At 35.8% G+C, this 20,469-nt stretch overlaps 2 protein-coding genes across 3 annotated transcripts; one reads left to right on the plus strand and one right to left on the minus strand.

Annotated features, from left to right (window-relative positions):
- Positions 1 to 563: 563 nt before the first annotated feature.
- Positions 564 to 12,386, plus strand: LOC104605069 (ATP-dependent Clp protease proteolytic subunit 5, chloroplastic-like). Of its 2 annotated transcripts, XR_736524.3 has the most exons (10): positions 564 to 818; positions 894 to 983; positions 1,079 to 1,196; positions 1,293 to 1,385; positions 2,073 to 2,118; positions 2,227 to 2,299; positions 7,407 to 7,441; positions 7,577 to 7,665; positions 10,409 to 10,676; positions 12,247 to 12,386. XR_736524.3 is itself a non-coding variant. In XM_010269686.3 (9 exons), the coding sequence occupies exons 1-9, from the start codon at positions 688 to 690 to the stop codon at positions 10,610 to 10,612; spliced, it is 879 nt and encodes a 292-aa protein (XP_010267988.1). In that variant the 5' UTR covers positions 564 to 687; the 3' UTR covers positions 10,613 to 10,874. The 2 variants fall into 2 exon arrangements, 1 of the variants encoding a protein (XP_010267988.1); XM_010269686.3 differs by lacking the exon at positions 12,247 to 12,386 and having other exon boundaries at positions 10,409 to 10,874.
- A 3,587-nt stretch (positions 12,387 to 15,973) lies between these two features.
- On the minus strand, positions 15,974 to 18,209 carry LOC104605070 (uncharacterized). Its single transcript, XM_010269687.3, has 3 exons — positions 17,823 to 18,209; positions 17,522 to 17,659; positions 15,974 to 16,904 (listed from the first exon to the last, which is right to left on the minus strand). Exons 1-3 carry the CDS (start codon positions 17,978 to 17,980, stop codon positions 16,355 to 16,357), a joined length of 846 nt encoding a protein of 281 aa, XP_010267989.1. The 5' UTR covers positions 17,981 to 18,209; the 3' UTR covers positions 15,974 to 16,354.
- Positions 18,210 to 20,469: the final 2,260 nt, after the last annotated feature.

Here is a 20,469-nt window from a genome sequence, read left to right on the forward strand (position 1 = left end):
GCATAAGATTATTGGTGGGTTTTAGTTGAGTCGAGCCAAATATCAAGCTATTTGAGCTAGGCTCTTTCAAAGAACGTAAGGCTTGAGCTCAAGTTTTAACTTGATTCGATCTAGAAATTTGAGCTTAAATTTGACTTGACTCAAAAGCTCATATTTTCGAATTTTGCTCGACTTGAACTCCACTGTGGTTTAAGCTTCATATAAAAATAAAAAATTATATATATATATAAAATTATTTCTTTTATATATATATATATATATATATAAATATAAACTATTTGACTTGAACGAAATCCCAATTTAAATGGAGCTGAATCAAGATTTTCACGAGGCAAGAGCCAAGCTACAATAAATGGTAACAAGCTAGATTCATATCTACCCCTACCTAAAAATACAAATTAGATTTTAGTGCACTTTTGTTTCCATACTTTTTGCACCAATGCAAATAAAATTGGTTTGCAAACAAACAGGTCTTAAAGTGAGACCTGACCCTCGACCTCCCTAGGCGAATGTTGGGTTGGGAACTTCGGTTCGGGATTTATTAGTGGTACTGGACCTACTGGTCTACTGGATAAGTTGTGAGTAGAGAGTTCACCCAGGAACAAAATCCAGTGTTCCGAGAGCGGAGGCATTTTGCAGCAGAAAGGCTCCGACTGTCCAACTTAGGTCACCGTAGTAGTAGTAGTCATGGCGCATTCATGCGTCGCAACGTCGACTTCATCTCTCCGATTCAACTCTCTCCTCTTTTCATCTAACCCTACTTCCCGTTCTGACACCCAGAAGCTCTTTCTCCCATTCCAACCTCTTCGCCCCAGCAGGTATTTCTTTTGTTTCATTCTCTCTCCTCCTCGTGCTTTCTTCAGAGATTTCTCTGAGATTCTTCTTCTATGCAGGAAATTAAGGAGTTCGGTTTCCAAGGCCATTTACTCCGATGGATTTTGGGCGCCGGAGCCGAGTTCACGGCAAGGGATTTGGTCTATTAGGTATCTTTCCCTTCCAACTTTCTCTTGATCCAGTGCGGTTTTACGATTATTATTTACCTTCTTTTTGGTTAGAGGTTTATTGTTTGATTATATAGGGACGATTTAAAAGTTCCATCTTCCCCATACTTCCCTGCTTATGCACAAGGAGGACAGGGTCCGCCGCCTATGGTTCAAGAGCGTTTCCACAGTGTTATCAGCCAGCTCTTTCAACACGTAATATCTTGAATCGGGCTTTGTCCATGTTACAATTTTTATCTTTCTTGTTCTTTTTTTTGTCGGGTTTCTGAATTGCTGCGGAATTGAATTTAGAGAATAATACGGTGCGGTGGAGCTGTTGATGATGACATGGCCAACATTATCGTCGCCCAACTTCTATATCTCGATGCTGTAGACCCCAACAAGGTTCTTATTTATCCTTTTCTTTGTTTGGTTTGCTGTGCTTTCTACATATCAAGTCGTCCTGGTGCCTTTTAAACAAATCTTTCTTTTTTATTATTTCATTGTTTCCTTTCAATGCACTTTTGTTGGATTCTTTATTGGTTTTGGAAGAGGCTGTCTAAATTTGAGTTTAATTGGCAAATAGGATTTGAATGGATCTCTTGAATTAATTGCAAATTTTAAGCATGGCTTAACTTGAAGATGAGATCTAACTGTATGCAAGAGTAATAACATGGAAGATGGGTTTCAACAATATGTCCACTTTATCTGTCTTTGCATGGGAAAGTTTCAATTAAGTTTGAATTCAAATGCCTTCTGGTGATATTCTTAAGCCTACCCTGTTTATATCATTCTACTATCTTCAAGACTTCAAGCTTTAATATACAGCAATAAAAGCATTTGTCCTGGTTTTACTCTTAGGTTTTGCATTTTTTTTCTTTAATTATTTTTTCTGGTTCTGTCTCTGTGTGAGAGAGAGATGCATCTTTTGTTTCTTGTGTCATACGATTGAATGGTTCTCCGTTTCAAACTTCCAGTTTTTCCCCCCTTGCATTGCACATGATTTTTTGTTATTTTTTTAACCCAATATTCTACTCCTTTTTAGCAATTAATAATACACTAGTTAATACATTTCTTCACTTTTTTTGACAGGATATTGTAATGTATGTAAACTCTCCAGGGGGCTCAGTGACAGCTGGTAAAAACAAATTTCATACTTTCTATGTAACTGTTTTGGTAATCTGTTCAAACTGCAAACGGAGAACTTGGCTTTATTTGTTTTATTTACTGCATCAATCCCTGGCAGGTATGGCCATATTTGATACCATGAGGCATATTAGACCTGATGTTTCAACTGTCTGCGTCGGACTGGCAGCTAGGTAGACTTATTTGTTCTAGATTTTATCAAATTCAAATCATGCCACTTACTGCTCACAGATTTTTATTCCATCTGTTATGTTTTTGTTTCCATTTGCTTTTTTTTTCTTTTTATTGAGAAAAAAAATCATATTTTCTTCATTAAACATGCAATGTATTCATATAAATAGAACTATTTCTTAAATGACGCCCTTAGCTCACATGCTACACTTCAGATTTCTAATTGTTTAGTATTATGAGTGCTTTCCCACTTATGTAAAAGACCTAATGTTTTCAATGTGGTGTAGTGATGGTTAGTGACTTTGGCCGCACTAGTTGATGCAATGACTAGTTGGTCCTTAGGTGCCAACTAGTCAACTAGAAAAAAGGATTTATTCTAGATAGATTTAGGAGATTGCTATCTCATAAGGCTCAGTTTGGAAAGAGTACAAATACAAATATATACAGTGTAAATAGGAGGTTTAGAAATACCATATACAAGGTTTTGCACTGCACATATTTGTATTTGCACTGTTCCCAAACTAAACCTAAATAAGTAAATATAGATTGCAAATCCATATATATATATATATATTAAAATTGGACGGCCCATGTCAGCATGTCTCTCCTTTGAGAGAAGATATTTATCTATTTTCTCCATTTTTTGTATTTTTTCTTATTTTCTTTTGTTTTAAAAATATAAAACAGTAATCATTGCTTATCTTGATTAGATTAATAAAGCTGTACACTATTAGAGAGAGACCTTTGGGTTTTCTAAGGCCTTTTATTTTAATGCATGTTATTATTACATTTAAAAATGACATTTAAGAGAGAGAGACTTTTGGGTTCTCCAAGGCCTCTTATTTTAATGCATGTTATTATTAAAAGAGAGAATAGTAATAATATAAATTAAGGTTTTTAAAACCGAACTGAACAACGAATTGGTTAGAGGTCCGGTTCCCGGGTCAAACAGTCTGACCGTTCGGCTTAGATGGTTCAAATGGTTTGACCGCCCGGGTCAGCGGTTTGCTGACCAAATCAACGGTTTTTGGCGAAATAGCGGTTTTGGGGTAAAGTGGAACCGGTCACCTAACCAGTACCCGATTTTTCCGATTTGGTTCTGGTCCGGTTTTGAAAACCATGATATAAATCAAATAATATAAATAGGTTGAGGTTAAACAATCAAAAAATAAGAAATTTAAGTATAAAAATATTAATTGATAGTTTTAATAATATTATTAGATAACTTATAAGTTGAGACCTTAATAAACGCTAATAAAAAATATTAATTGATAGTTTTAATGTTTTTTTTATCAATAACTGCATTTTATTAAAAATTGAGAAAGTACAGAAATAAGGAGCTAAAAAAACTTAACTCCCCAATACATCAAAGTACATTAAAGTACACCCAACTGAAACCAACTACAAAACAGGCCAAAAAATAGAGTTTCTGTTCACCCCTTGCCTAGCTAAGCCATCTGCCAATGAGTTTGCACTCTTTATCCATGTACATCTAACTTCCATGTCCTTGCTCAGTCACTTAAATTTCCTCTTTTCATTGTTGTAGTTCCAGAGCTTGGAGTTGTCCTCTTTTAACCAGTTCACTACAATTCCAGAATCACCTTCTATGATCAATTTCTTGAAATGCATGTCTTTGACCTTTTGTACTCCTTCAAGAGCTCCTAATATCTCAGCCCTCAAGGAATCTCCCACCCCAATTAGGCCAGAATACATAGCTAACATATTCCCTTTTTCATCTCTTATCACTCCCCCTATTCCAAAGGGCCCTAGATTGCCCAAACTACTACATCAAAGTTCAGTTTGATAAACCTGCTTGGTGGGGAGGTCCAACAAGAACTTGAAGCTTTCTTACTTGAAATTGATTCTGCAATTTCCTTCCAATTCCTTAGCATCACATCAACCGAGAACTCAGCAAACAGCTCCTAAGTTTTTAACCAATGTATTACCCTTATGTGAATAATCTCCAATATTACTTCCAAGCTTCTTTCTTTGTCTAGAAAAATCCGCAAATTTCTCTCCTCCCAAACAGTCCAACAAACTGCAGCCCTTACATATCTCCACATAACCTTTACCCTTTTTGTTGAGCAGTTGGGCATGGAAGTGAATAAGCTTTGCACATTTAATGGGGGAGTCCACCTGCACCCAAACAAAGAAGTAAATCCGAAAATAATTAAAAATCTGAAAAATTCTGAAAAAACCTAAACATAATTAAAATACTAAAAATAATTAAAAAAATATTGAAAAGTAACAATATTTTATATTAATAAGGGTATTTACTGAAAATAATTAAAAAGTACAATTAATAGTATTTTACTATTAAAAAATAACAAAATTTATTAAAAAAATACCAAGCCATAAATTATTGAAAAACAGCTGTATTTTTTTATTAACCATGGTATTTATTTAGTTATTTAATTATGAAAATACTGAAAATTATTGAAAAATACTCATACAAAAATTACTGAATAATAATGAAAAAATTATGTATTTTAATTATTAATAGTAATATAATTAACAATAATTATTTTTTAACTGTAATTAACAGTAATTATAATCTAACCTATAAATAGTAGAAAATTACATTTAATTACCAAAAAGGCATATTTAATTACCAAAAAGGTATATTTAATTAGTTTTAGCCAAGGAATTAGCAATATTTCTGAAAATATGATAATTTCCAGAAATTACTGTATTTTAAATAAATACAGTAATTTAATAATTACAATATTTTAATAGCTAATAATATTTTAATAATTACTAATAAAAAATAACAAATTGTTTATAACTTAATCTAACTCGATCAGATCTAAATTTGTAGGCTCAAGCAACTATTTTCTTTTGAGTTAGGTCTAACTGAGATTTGCACCATGCCCACACATTATCAGGGATAATCAGATCCGAAGCCTAATTGGGTATCAAACTTTTGGAGTCCAATGATGGCTTTAGCGGATTGCCCAAGCTAAACAACCCCTATTTTAATAATTACTAATAAAAAATAACAAATTGTTTATAACTTAATCTAACCCGATCAGATCTAAATTTGCAGGCTCAAGCAACTATTTTCTTTTGAGATAGGTCTAGCTAAGATTTGCACCATGCCCACACATTATCAGGGATAATCAGATCCGAAGCCTAATTGGGTATCAAACTTTTGGAGTCCAATGATGGCTTTAGCGGATTGCCCAAGCTAAACAACCCCTAATAAGCTCTTGGAAGTTATATGCATATATGGTAAATATTATTATATAATATTTAAATAACAAAATTTATATATATATATAGAAATGTTATATATTTTTTATACTAGACTATAATTAAATAAAAACTTTAATTTGTAAAAAATCATAGTTTTATAATTAACACGAGCCTCTTTATCAAAAAAAAATGTGCAAGCCCGAGCCCGAGCCCCGGCCTGATCATCGGGCCTAGATCTTGAGCCTGAGCCCAACCCTTATATAAAGCCCGAAGCTTGAGCCCGAGCCCAAAGCCCGATCTTTACACAAAATGTCTTATTTTCAGCATACTTTTATAAACTAATATTATATTAATTTAGTAATTTTTTAATAAATCAATAAACTAATTTATATTTCCTAATAGTAAATTGATATTTATTAATAATTTAAGAAGTATATATATACACTATATTTATTATATATAAGTACTTTTTTATATATGTAATAGTATCGGGTTGGGCTTATTTGTGAAAGGCCGAACTTGAGCCAATGAGCTTGAAATTGTCCAAGCCTGAAAAATAACGGGTTAGGCCGGGCCAGGCTGTCGGGTTACCTGGCCCATGAATAGGTCTAATTGTATATATAAACAATTGTATACATCAAAAATCATATGAAATAAAAATTTAAACATCTTTTTCTTTTTTTTTTTTAAATGGACCTCATAGCCTGGCTCGGTCTACGGCTTGGCCTGGCCTAAGGATCGGCCTAGCATGACCCGATTTACACCTTTGCTTGAACCTGCTCAATATTGGGGACGAGGCGGGGAAATTTGAGGATTCCCCATCCTTGATGAGGAGTGGGGTGCCTTGCCCTGAACTCACCCGACATTGAGGAGTCGTTGCCTTGACTTGAACCCGTCTGACACTGGGACCGGGGCAGGGATGGGGTAGAGTGTCTTGACTATGGGGCAAGGACAGGGATGGGGTGCCCCGCCCTGAACCCACCCTGTTGTCATTCCTATATATTTGTTAATTATTAGTGAAATTAATAAAAGTGTTAGCTTTTGTAATTTTTTTTTATTTGTTTAAAATTAATCAAAATTTCATTTAAAAATAATAAAAATAATAACAATTATTAAAATTACTATAAATTATTAAGAAAACTAAATTTATTAAAAAATATTTGTTCATATTAAATTAACAATAATTATTTTCTGTAAATCAACATTAAATGAAAATACAATTATTAAAATTTTAGATATTAACAATAATTTTGAATACTTTTAGTTAATTAATAACAAATTTTGATTATTAATTTAATATTAATTAATAGTAAATAAAATTATTAAATCTTTCAGATTTTCCCGTGCATCCCATGGGTCCCCGCTAGTATGCAACAAAAAATGACACTAAACACTTAGTTTGTGAACTTTTATTTGGACAGTAAAAAAGTTAGGCTGGATGGGAGTTACAGCCTTGTTCATGGCAACCCCATATCAACACATCACTAATTGGAAGGAAGCTTGAAAGGACCTCTCCTCCACTATCTTTATGCCTTGTTTCAATTTTGTATACCATCAGCCAACCATGATCAATCATAAATGTTTGAAGCAACAACATTCATATACAAAATAGAAATATATATATATATTAATATTGTTCAAAACAAGAGATAAACCTGAAGAAATAAAGCTTTTAACATAACTTTGTAGTCAACTAGTTAACCTATTCAATCCTTATCATCCTGAGTGACTGCATCATGAATATTGTCTGACTAGTTAGTAAAGCTGCTTGTGTGGCCCTCAATTAACTAGTTGATGGCTAATTGACATTTTGATTATACTGTAATGACATTTCTATTTTAGACTGGTGTGTCTGCTTAATAATTTTTACTTGATCATTTGCAACTAATATACTGATAATGACCTTGTGAACAGTATGGGGGCTTTCCTTCTTAGCTCTGGCACCAAAGGTAGCCTATACATCCTGCTCTCCCTACAAGTGGTTGACATCTAGTTTTTGGTTGATTGCATTTATTATGCCTTTTTCCTGATTTATGATTTTTCTAAACATGTTCTTTTTCTCTTGAAATTTTTAATTAATGAAGGAAAGCGATATAGTTTACCAAACTCAAGGATAATGATCCATCAACCTCTTGGAGGGGCTCAAGGTGGGCAGACTGATATAGACATCCAGGTAAATATCTCTGATAAATCACCATTTGTTCTAAATAATCTAAATAACATTTTGGCATGTTAGGTTGTTATGTTCCATTCATGTGTTGGTATGTATGGCATACATGTGACTAACATGCTCAGCTGTTATTCAATTAACATTTTGGCATGTTTGGCATGCTCAGTTGTTATTTATCAAAAAAAAAACATTTTATTTGATATTATGTTCTTGATAACTTGTAGAATAAATCTGAGTAATATGTTGTTAATGAAAGTTGCTGCCCAGAGAGGCTTCTTCAAAAACAGTCTTCTTTGCTTCATTCCCTTTAGACTCAAAACAATTATCCACTTCTCAGACTCAAAACACTAATCAATCCTTAGAACCCAGCTTCTCTTCACACAAAAAAGTCCTCTTACGAAAAAACACATTGAATTCTTTATCAACCACTCTCTTGATATCCACATACTTAACTACCTTAAACTTATGATAGATCAAAACAGACTCACCTTCAGACTCCCCTCCCCCATCCTCCATCACCATATTATCAATATCATTTAGACAATCTCTAACTGATGATCAACATTTTCATATACAGGCATAATTCTATAATTTCAATTTTTGAAACCCACATTTTACTGAAGAGTCCAGATATAACTCCTCTAAATTCACTATGAGTAGAGATGGAGTATGCAAGTCTACCTCTTCTTCATTATCAAACCTGTCTCCATCCTTACCCCTTAGACATACTTTCCAACTCAAATCTATCCCTTTCATTATCCAAAGTGATCACTGATAGTGAACCAATCTGATTTTTGTTTGTCTGCTCATCTACCTTAATCTGTGAATGAACACAAACTGGAATCAATGGGAAGAATGGGCTGACAAAGTAGTAGTTACAAATCATGAATTTCCAACTTGTTTCTTTTTTACTGGAAGAGCAAAGAATAGGACCTACACATCATAATATTTTGAGTAGATTATAATCAGTTGATATGGTAATATATTTTAATAAATTGAAGCGGACAACCTGAACAAACTTTCATGCCTATATGTAATGCTTAAGAATTTTACATGCATGTAAAATGAAACCAATTTGTATTTCCAAAAATGCAGGGTTGATCTTGGCGGTGGTAGTTTACTGGATGGGCTGAACACTGAATAAATAAGGCTCTTAGGCAAGGCTGGGCCAGGAGGCCCAAACTGTGATTTGGTATGAAAACTAGGGGTGCAAGTCGGGTAACCGATTTGAAGATTCTACACTGCCTTGGGATTCAAATTTTAACAAAATCCCTACCCGAGCCTGCCCAAGTTGCACTCCCTAGTGAAAACTCTGGTCCAGGCCAGGCAATTCACCCTGTCAAGCTCAATTTGAAAACTTTCTAGTGGTTTACATTGTATTGACTTGGTGAATAGTAAAGTTGCATGTATGCAAAATTATAATGACTAATCAAGTGTGCCCACTTATAACTGTGTAACATTTAGTATATTACAATGTGAACAGGTATGCAAATTGGATATTTTAGTGATGGAAGTCTAAACAACCTAGGAAACTCCCATGTGGCAATTCAATTTGAGGCTTTAAAGGAGCCCCTGGACCTGGATCCCTATCATCACACATCCCCTTATATACATGGAAAAATTTTGGCCCAAAATATCTTGCTACGTGTTAAAACTCCTTTTATGGGCATCTTTTATTAAAAAAATGGAAACTTAGACAAACTGCACGAAATTGAACAAACTACTAGAATGTCCTTTGTCTGATAAATGCCATTCTAGAATGTCCTTTGTCTGATGGATGGTTAGATCAGCCACCTATTCCTCATTGTAGAAATAGGTGGTGTATTTTGAGAGTTTCCCTACCTTTTTTTTTATCAGTAAATTTAGAGCTCCCCTACTTGATCTGGTCAGGAAACCTATTTCCTATTATAATGGATCTACAAATATGTCTAATGTCATATGCACACTGAAAAGCCATTACTCAATGTTGGGCCCTGCTATCAGGGGTCTTGGGGGTGGTGAACTGGATACAGTCATACACGCCATGTCTTTGGCACTTTCTTGCAGAAAATGGCCTCTGCAGACTTGAATCTGCATTCTCACTTGTCAGCCCAAGACTTTAACATTGGGCCAAGTAACGTAGTATGCCAATTATACTGAGTGAGATACATGTGTATATTCAATGCAATTCACTTTCTTATTGGAAACACTCACAATTTTATTGATTATAGTGAAAAAATGAGTTATGTAACAAAATTACAAAAATTGCCAAACACCCCTTATTGATAGGCATGCTACTGCTTCCTATTCCTTGGATTATCTTTCTTTTATTCCATTTTACAGAAGATTCCCTGAGAAATCATCCCCCAATACAGCTGGCTTCTGATAATCCCTCGTGTAGCCAATGCATCAGCTAAGCCGTTGGTGTTCCCAGCTGAGGTTGCTCTTAATTTCCTATTCAGACTGCACATCTTTCATGATATGTCAATATTTCAGATATCCTTCCACATTGTTTTTCAATCACCTCACTGCCACTTTAGAGTCTCCCACGACTAGATCTCTAAAGTTGAGGCAAATTGCCCGGTCTCAATCTGTGCAGATTGCTAATAATTCAGCCCTTGTATAATGACCATGTATTATAGGTTTAGAGTGAACAGTGAGAGTAAAACCATGACAATCTCTAAATACTGGAGCAATTCCTGAATTGGCTTCTTGTGCTTGAATATCTTTTTGATTCTTATATAACCATTTATCCATGTTTCTTCAGGCGAATGAAATGCTGCACCACAAGGCTAATCTGAATAGCTACCTCTCCTACCACACTGGCCAAAGCCTCGAGAAGATCAACCAAGATACTGATCGCGATTTCTTCATGAGTGCAAAAGAAGCCAAAGAGTATGGATTAATAGATGGTGTCATCATGAATCCTCTCAAAGCCCTACAACCACTAGCTGCCTCTGCTGATCAGTGATGGGTTCCTCGTCCAACTTCACACCTTTCTCAGAGGGAGAGTTTTGATTATCAGGGTGAAAATAGTGAGTTTTTGATATTGTCCTTGTCCTTACAATAGCTTGCTAATCTTTGGTCAAAGGATGAAATAACAAGTTTTAAAATCAGCTGCATCATTGGTGCTGTGCATGGTCTATCCATTGTAAATCTAGACAACCGTCTATGATCGATCAATAAAATATTTTTCCTTGCAGCATAAAAGAAAGAAAAAGATAAGAATAAAATATGGTGAGTTTGTGTAGAAGCAGCATAAGCAGGGAACGTGGGAGAATCAAAACGTGTTTAATTCACAGATCCCCTGTTAATTTTAGCATTGAGTTGCCATAATGGAGTCATATCCAAAGTGCTGCTGGACCGGAATTTGCTAAATTAAGAACGTTACTTATACCTCAATTTTCATTCGGACACTATAACGGGAGCACTCTTTTTTGGGTAATTGCTCTGCCACTGCTGTTGAGTAGGGCAAAGCCAACTAAGATGCTTCTCCGCTGTACTTTTATTTATTGTAGTTGAGTTTTTGTGGGTGTTTTCTTTGTATATTTTCTAATATTTTCGAACTGTCGCTGACCTAGACAGTCAAGACTGTTTGGCCCGGGAACTATTCAGGCAACTGAACTGGTTTTGTTTTATCTCAAACCTGATTCTTGGTTAAAAACAATTGAATTGGTCAGCGACCCGCTAACCCGGGTGGTCAAACTGTTGACCAGTTCAGTGGTTTTTATTGTTTTTTATTTTTATTTTGTTAGAATGGGCTATTTGTCAAACTGTTGACCTGAAAATCGGTGGCCCGAATGGTTCTGCTTGTATGGGGGTGGTTACATGGATTTTGCTTTCAAGTGATCTGGGCTCACTAGTTCCATAAATAGACTTTCAAATAATCAACTCAAACCGTTGTTGCATATTTATAAATTATAAGATGTAATTATGATTCTAAAACATTAAATTTTAGACAAAATTTATGGTTATATCTGCTGCATGGATCAATGGTATTTTTGGTTTGCTTGTTAAATGTTGAAGTATACCTTCTAGAAAATAAATGTGAACAAAAGTTGAGATTTTAGATTTAACATGCCAATATAAGTAGTTGCAATATAGCCCAAAGACGTAGCCACTCGCATCCAGGTGTAGCTCATTAGCTGCAGTTCAGTTTGATGTGGAGAATGAAATATGAACCGAACTCTTAATACTTGCGTCCAGCACTTGGTTTCATTTTGTTTTGCCCTACTGCACAACAAAAGATGGAAGTGTTTTTATTATTATGCTTATAGGAATTAAAGAGTCTAAAATTTTGAAATTGGTTGTGTATTTTCTAATAAACCTCGCATTGAATTAGATGTTCGGCTTGCATCATTCGTCTATGAATGTTATGCATTAATCTCAGCTATGGAATTGACCCTGTTTGCTTTTGTTGCTCTATTATCTTTTTGAAAACCATACTTTATTCAATTCGAAAGCCATGCTTCTTGAAGTAATGTCCAAGGGTCATTTTATAATGTAGTAATCAGCGTTGATTGAGCTATAGCCGCTTCTTAGAAAAAGCTATTAAGACTACTTTCACTGGAAAGTCGATTTCTCACAAGTGTTTTCACTTTTTAGGAAGTTGCTGTTGATTGTGGGGCTTACGTTGCAACTCTAGAAGTTGCTGGATGCAACTTCTAAACAATGTGGAACAAGGTGTAAAACAAGAGTTCTAAAGTATGTTCGTTGGTGGTTGCAGTTGTGTTTGGTTTGGTTTTATAATGCACTGCAAGTGAAACGCTGCTCGTTTGTTTGTTGAGACAAGAAAACTTCTTTGATTACGATTAAAAGGAACAATCTAATCTCAAATAGACCAAGATCAAATTTCGGGTCATTTCTTGGTGAACATGATCTGCCATAATCTCTTCGATCCCTTCATTTATGTGCCAGAATACAGAGAGATTTGGTAGGGAAGTGGAAGATACTTTTTTGTATATGATAATCAAAGGGAGTGGGAAAGCTGCAGTAATTCTTTGGAAAAGCCCGGTTCTCTCAATCCACTGATTTGTTCCTTCGTATACCTCCCCGCCAATAGATAGGTGGTGGGGCTGGGTTAGGTCGGGTTGAGGCCAACCCTAGCTCAACCCTAAGTTCTAAACTCGTAACCCTAACTATAATTAAAAATTCCTTCAACCCTAATCCAACCCAACCCAACCCAACCTTTTTCCCATTCTTTAAAATCTCGTAGAACTTCTCAATCTCAGATCTTAACCCAATTTTTACTACATATATTAATCTTATGTTTTATTAATATTTGTTTTTGATGTTTTTATTAGTTCTTTTAGTATAAAATTTGAAAAAAATAAATGTTTGAAATGACTATAATTTATTATGAGTTATGACTTATGATAGATCTTTTATGGGCAACAATCTATAGGCAGAAGACATCAAAGAGGAGATGAAGAATAAAATTTTCAAAAAACATAAAATATGTTATTAAGGTTTTAATCTTTCCATTTGGGATTAAGTGAAGTGATTATCTTAAAAGAATGGCATGACAGTATTTGGTGGGGGTTATATGACTATCATCCATCTAAACAAACCAATGTATGATATATCATGTATATAACATATATTTATATATGAATGTAATATACTGTTGCATTCAGGTTGGGTCGGGTTGCCCAAGAAGTCAACCCGAACCCAACTTGAAGTAAAGTTGGGCACATGAATTTCAACCCAAACCCAAACCCGAGCACCAACTTGACCTTTTTGGGTTGGGTTCGGGCCAAGGTTCAAAGTATCGGCCCATATCGGCCGATACGTATCGTTCAAGGACCCCTCTGGTATGCCCCTACAGTGGGTGTATTGGGGGTCTGACCGGTTCAGGGTGTGAAGGAGGCCTAAATTGGCTCCCTGAACCAGTTGCCGAAAAAAATAAAAAAAGTACCAAAAGCTGTATTGATTCGCCTGATATGCCCATACCGGTGTATCAGGCGTATCGATATTTTGAACCTTGGTTCGGGCCAACCCGACCCAAGTTGCACACTTAAGCAAAATAGGCAATTGAGAACAAAGGAGATGTTTGGTATTATTAATTTATTACCATTCTAAGACAGACCACACATTGGAATTCCATAAGTATTTTCAGATTCTATGCATATTTTATATTTGGGTCATTTATTAAGACACCCCTATAGTATCATAGATTTACTAGAAACTACCCTATAGTTTATATTTTACTAAAACTCCCCCTATAGTTTGCAATTGATTTACTTAATCGACCTTCTATCAAGAATCTTTTATATTGCTATTAGAAAAAGGTAACTTGACCACCTATACTGAGTGAAAAATGTTCCAGGGAATGGGCCTTGGTATTTTAATCTGAAAGTACCCTTGCACTTTATATCGGGCTTTTAAAATGAACTATTGTTTGATTTTCAGATATACCACAGAATATTTGGTTTCAATAGAATGAAGAAGAAGAAGAAAAAAAACAATGCATCCCATGCTATTAATTTACAATATCATGTCTTCCTTCTTCAAATAGAGAATAAAATTGATAGAAAAAAATTGTTGCCTATGCTTTATTAGGGGCAAGAGTGACATTTCCATTTATATTTTCTGTATATTAAATTGGTCCAAACAGATGCTAAGACCAAAACTGTCATTTTCCACTTCAATCTAATATAAGGATTAAGTAAATTGGCTGCAAACCAGGGTAAATAACTTTCCCACCACGGGAGAAAATTGCCAACACTTGAATGGGACAAAAATGCTCCTTTTAATAATGGATTTTTATGGCTAAAATGGCCATTGTCTTATTTACATGAAAAATAAAAGAACATGAGTAAATGCACTTACTCGGGTAAATCTTTCCTGAGAAACACTTATCCGGGTAAATAACTTACCGAAAAGCGAACGGGGCTTTTATATTATTATTTAATCCCAATTAGCTAGACGCCATTAAACACTATTAAACACTACAGAATCCAAAAAGAAAATGTTGTTTCATTGCAAGACACATCAAAATGACTCCTCCAAAAATTGCTTTCATGCATTTAGGATGGATGAAATCGCTTAAAAACACTCAATCAAACAAATGATTTATAATATAGGCCTTTTTACATTCACTCCACCTCACAATTCATTTATTAATTCCTCAGATGTATTTATCCCGCCCCCTTCCCCTTGATGTTGAACCAAACCGTATGATCCTTCTTAGAGGTGGGCGCTAAAATCAAATTACCATTATAATATATTAAAAATATAGATATTATATTATAAATACTATAAATACATATAACATATAGATAATATGTGATATTTCCAAGTTAACTAAAAAACTGAACCAGTCATCCAGTTATTCAGAAATACAAATCAAAACCAAACCGATCGATTTGGTTAACAGCATTTTCCGGTTTTTATGAGAAGATCTGTTGAAAAGTGAAAACAAACTTGCGTAGTAAAAATACACGAGGAAGGCAGCAGGAGCAACCAACCCATTTGTAGAGAAAAAGCTACTACATTGGAAAGAAGCTTATTATTATTTCGAGAGCAGCAAGATCGAGACTGTGGGCCTGTTCTGATCATCTCTATCCATGAAATTAAACAGACTCCGATGGCCGCCTGTCATTTAATATTATTTTGGAAGACCCGTCAAGATTCCAACAATTGATGCATCATTAATTCCTTCTCATCAAGGTAAAAGGACCAGCTTTGTGGTTCAGATTCCAGAACTTGTCTCATTTAGTAGTGCGCAAATTAAGACCTTGGATAAGCACCAAGAAGTTGCTCGAAATTCTGGGTATTGTTTTTTTTTTACCATCTACAGTTTCTTGCCTTCTTAGCTTCGATCATTCTGCAAATTGCTTTGGAATCTTAAAGCTCTGTTATTTTAATCTCATGTCTCTAAAATGGAGTTCCCAAAGAGATGGATAAGAATCGCACGCTAAAACAAGCGAGAGATTCTATGCTAACAGCATACTCAGATCAGCCATGAATTTTCATGGAGGAATTCTGCTCTCAACTACCATTGTTTTGGCATTTTCTGTTGGTCTCTGTCCAGAAGCAAACTCTACACCCTAATATTGATATAATATAAATCAATTGGGAGTGTCCCACACCAAATGAGAAGAAAGTTTTGGGTTGAGCTGTTCATTTTATTTTCTCCCACACGTTAGCAGGTTTTCTTTTCAGCCAAACAGCACTATGTATCAGATGACAATCACAAGAATGGTTTCATCACATGCCTAATTCATAAAGGTTCCTCGTCAAATGGATCATCTTCATGTAGCAGGTCAGTCGTCTTTACGTGTTATTATTATTATTTTTTTCTGGGAGAGAGAGAAAGAGAGAGATTCCATGAGGAAGAACTGTAAAAACAATAAAATATATCTCCACCTTTACCACGTTCTACTCACTCTTCACAGTCTCTCTCTCTCTCAACTTCTTCTTGGGGACCTTTGTGGGTGTTAGGTTTTAATCCTGGCCAAATCCACAGAAACCCATAAGTGTTTACATCATCACATCCATATATTTTCTCAGCCCAGAGACGATATCATCTGTCTCGGCTGATCCGCCCGCTTTAAATTAACAAATCAGAAAACAATTATGTAACAAAATGTATAGAAGTTTGAACCAAAACTGATGAGAGAGAGGTATTGGGGAAGAATAAGAAATGATTTAGTGTATCATATGTGAGAAATAAGAATTTCTAGCTATGACCACATTTACTGATATCCTCTCAAGAAGGAAGAATAAGGATCCTTTCGTCAAAGGAACTGCTCCTCATGATGCTTGTAAAAGATGAAGATATGGGTAATTCTTCGAGCTCATCAAAGAAGTCATTTTCTTCAGATTTAGGGGTGGAGAAGGTCATAAGGGGTGAGAAAGAGAGAGGCTTTTCATGGAAGAGGAAACTTAATGGGTTATGGGTTTTCTCTTGCTCATCTACTGTTGAAGGATTTTCCTCCTGGTTGGTGATGATGTCCAGCTGAGAGCAATTGTGAGAAGACTGCAAGTGTTGGAGATGGTCTTTGCTGGTATCTTCATCACTAGCAATTATGGGTTCCTCTAGTTGTTGTTGCTGTGGAGTAGAGGGGAGTAGTTTCTCCTCTACTGTGGGTTGAGTGCTGAGGATTGGTTGGCCTTGGTTTGGGTTTGTGTGGACGTCTGGACCTGGATGGTTGTGGGTGGAGGTGTAGGTTATGATGAGCATTGAAGCATCTGTTCTGCATCTCTCTACTTGTTTTCTTGCCGAGCAACCCTTACATGTGCTGCACCTGTAATAACCCCTGTGGAAAGTAGAGAAAATTTGGTGATTTCAATGTGAGAGGAGGAGAGATTTGGACGAGAATATATAACAGTAATGATTCAAGGATCTTTTTGGTTTAGTTTATTAAAAAAGAATAAAGAAACTAATAGATTATCCATGCATCAAAGGAGGGGGAGAAGAAACTAAAAAAATTCTTAAAAATGGAAATTAATCAGTAAAAATTATGCCTACCAAACATGGCTAAAGAAAATGAATTTAACATTGATCACTATGTTTCCAAGTACAAAAGAATACAATAATTCATTGGAAAGGGAAACAAATTAAAACATCATAAAAAAAGAAAAACCAAAATTTGTATTTTGTTTGTTTTTCCCTAAAGACCCTTGAATCAGAGAGAGAGAGAGAGAGAGAGATTCATAGAATTTGGAAAGAAAAGGTGAGAGAAGGGAGGGAAAAAGGAAAATATGAAAAATGGGAATAAGATAAAGAAAAGAAAGCCATATACATCAGCAATAGGAGATGCATGATAAAAGTAAAACCACCTAAAACAGGAACTCTGGGAAGCATTCCCTCCCAAGGCATCCTAAGAAGGGGGGAAAAGGAAGTGGAGAATCAAAGGAAAGTATAGCTAGATACCTTGGGTAAGGAGATCCTTTGATGGGTTTTTGTCCATATTTCCTCCAAGACCAAAAATCAGAAGGTGGACCTTCATTCTTCTGCCCTCCAGCATTTTCTTCAATCCTCACTGTGACCACAGTCTTCTGGATCACTTTCCTATTATGATTACAAGACATGCATACATTTCAAACAACCCAACAAGAAAGAAAAGGAGTATATAGCCTGACCAAATCCTCCAATAGCTACCCAAGCAGAATATCAAGTAAGAACTTAGGTCAGTAAATTCTCAAATTGAAAAATGGAAAGATAAAATACTTACCTTCTTTTGGATGCTTGGTTTTCTGTTTTGTTCTCCTTTGAAGTCTTGGAATCAGTTTTCTCACAAGGAGAATTCATTGTAGATCTCTTATGGATTTCTTTTGCTTCTTCTTCTCCTTCTTGTAACATGTTCATTCTTACACCAGAGTCTTCTCTCATGGGTTTTTATCTGTTCTTGGTTTCTGGTTTGGTTATAAGTATATCAAAACCTGATTAAGACACAGCTGAGAGGGAGATGGGAAACAATGAAGATGGCCGGCAAGGAACAGAAGGAGTTAGGGAGAAAGTGATAAAGAAATGGAAACAAAGAGTCCCAATAAAGGGGAGGCAAGAGATGACAAAAGCCCAAGTTGCTTTCTCTCCTCCTTTTTCACTCTCATTTAATACAAAAGTTATAGCCTATCAAGAAGCACATAATTAAATAAATGCAAAGGCTATGTCTATCCCCTCCCTACCCTCTCTAGTTGATAACAATATCAGAAAAACAGTAACTTTGAATGTTCATAACTTCATATATATGATATATCTGATCTCTCTCTCTGTCTCTCTGTGAATGTTGTTGCTATTGAATTAATCAAGATGGAAAGGTGGGTATTGCTTCACAGTGCAAAGGACATGCATACGTATCAGTTCATGGCCCATATCGCATGGGGAAACTGGAAACTATGTGTGGGATCCACCACAAACCGTCCTTGATTATTCACAAACTGATGAAACCATGTTCTGATTTCAATCAAACACAGTGATCAGACGGCTCTGAACTGAATTGTCCATTGTCATCAGCCACCATCAAACTGCACCTTCACACACCTCCTTAGACATGGAGGATTCCTCCCTCCAACACCACCTGGCCAGAGCAGATTTGTCCTGAAATTAATCCCAGGGTTGCCATTGCCTGATGAAAAGATATTTCTTCTGGTCTGTGGGACCCTGCCCTTGGATAACCAATTAATTGCAGTGCTCTAGAGAGAGAGAGAGAGAGTCTAAGAAGCAACAAAACAAGAAGCCTGTATGTTCAACTCTCTGTGCAAAGTGCATGCATGTCGGCTCAAGAGCGCATTATTTGGGGAAAAGCACGAACTCATCTGGATGATGAAAAGGCTCTCTTTTCTCTTTTTCTAATGGAAAGCGAAGGTCGTAAATTGCTTTTGTTCTTTGCTTTCCCATAATCCAATTATACGTTGGTAGCTTCTAAAAAAGCTTTTTAACTTTTTTGGTGGGATTGGGACGCACAGAAAAGGCCGGACCCGGTTCACATGCCTCAAGAGTCAAGTCCCCCCAAAACACGGGCGGCCCACCTCTTATTTGTTCTTTCTTTTGTGAGTCTGTGACATTGACACGCTGCAGCAGGAAGTTGATGATGATGATATCACAAGATTTTTTACCTGTATGCCACGTGGCAAGTTTGATTCTCCACGAAGCAGAACTGCAGAAGAAGAGAGGAAGTTGTTTTCAATTATATGTGGTGGTGGTTTGGCTTTGTACGAGAGTTGGAACAGTGTCTTGTTTGTAGGTAATAAGAAAGCGGGGGTGTGAGGAATTATTGTTGTTTTGATAAGAGAGATCAGGGGGGGCGGGGGTGTGAGGTCCAGGAATTGATGAGAGCGTGTGGGTGTGGGCCCACGTACTTGTGATGCCAATTTAATGAGTCGCTTCGTAGGGGACAGAGACAGGCTTGGACAAGTAAAGGGTGGTGTGATCTGATTAAAGAGAGATGGTGTGGTGATAACTGATGATAAGATAGAAACAGGTGCAACAAACAAATAATTGAGCCTCCTCCAATCAAATTGTAAATGCATTCAATGATATGGGTTGGTGGCGTAGCGCGTAATGCATGCACCTAGCTTCTTCATTTTTCCTTTCTCTTCTTTTTCTTTTTTAATTTTCTTATTCTAATCATGTATGATTCATGATTCTTTGTTTGTCAATGGAGTCTGGAAGGGTCTAGACCTTAGAGTTGAGGACTTGTGACCATGTTCAATTATGGTTTTCGAATCGCTGTTGATCTGGATCGTTGGTCTATTTAACTCGAAAATCGTTTAAGTAAATAGTTCTATTTTACCTCAAATCTATTCTCTGGTAAAAAACCGTTGAATAAGTTAACGACTTATTTGTTTGGATGGTCGAATTATTAATCTGTCAATCTATTCAACGGTTTTTGGTTATTTTTTATTTTTAATTTTTTGTTAAAACGGGCCATCGATTCGAACTGGACGTTTTGGATCGTTTTTTAAAACCATGTATCCAGGCATAGAAGAGTTGTTTTATATTTTACTAGGGCCATGACTTCTTTCTTAGTCAATTAAAGTGTGGAGTCTGGAGGAGGGTCTAGACCCTAGAGTTGAGGACTTGGGACCATGTTCAATTATGGTTTTTGAATCACTGTTGACCCGGATGGTTGGACTATTTAGCTCGGGAATCGTTCAGGCAAATAGTTATGTTTTACCCCAAATTTGGTCTATGGCCAAAAAAGCGTTGATTTAGTCAACGATCTGTTTGTTTAGATAATCGAACTATCAACCTGTCAATCCCGTTCAACGATTTTTGGCCATTTTTATTTTTAATTATTTATTAAAACAGGCCATCGATTCAAACTAGACGTTTCAGATCGTTTTTTAAAACCATGTATCCAAGCATAGAAGAGTTCT

This window comes from Nelumbo nucifera, chromosome 4 (genome assembly GCF_055504915.1).
Source record: "Nelumbo nucifera cultivar China Antique chromosome 4, China Antique-T2T, whole genome shotgun sequence".
NCBI classification, from domain to species: domain Eukaryota; kingdom Viridiplantae; phylum Streptophyta; class Magnoliopsida; order Proteales; family Nelumbonaceae; genus Nelumbo; species Nelumbo nucifera.

Bases quoted from the DNA above. Each gene is read 5' to 3' on its own strand.
- LOC104605070 (XM_010269687.3), bottom strand. From the start codon at position 17,980: ATGAGAGAAGACTCTGGTGTAAGAATGAACATGTTACAAGAAGGAGAA. The intron at 17,660-17,822 runs GTAAGTATTTTA...TAATCATAATAG, and splicing joins AACCAAGCATCCAAAAGAAG to GAAAGTGATCCAGAAGACTG. The intron at 16,905-17,521 runs GTATCTAGCTAT...TACTTTCCACAG, and splicing joins AAAGGATCTCCTTACCCAAG to GGGTTATTACAGGTGCAGCA.
- LOC104605069 (XM_010269686.3), top strand. From the start codon at position 688: ATGGCGCATTCATGCGTCGCAACGTCGACTTCATCTCTCCGATTCAAC. The intron at 984-1,078 runs GTATCTTTCCCT...TTGATTATATAG, and splicing joins CAAGGGATTTGGTCTATTAG to GGACGATTTAAAAGTTCCAT. The intron at 2,119-2,226 runs GTAAAAACAAAT...AATCCCTGGCAG, and splicing joins AGGGGGCTCAGTGACAGCTG to GTATGGCCATATTTGATACC.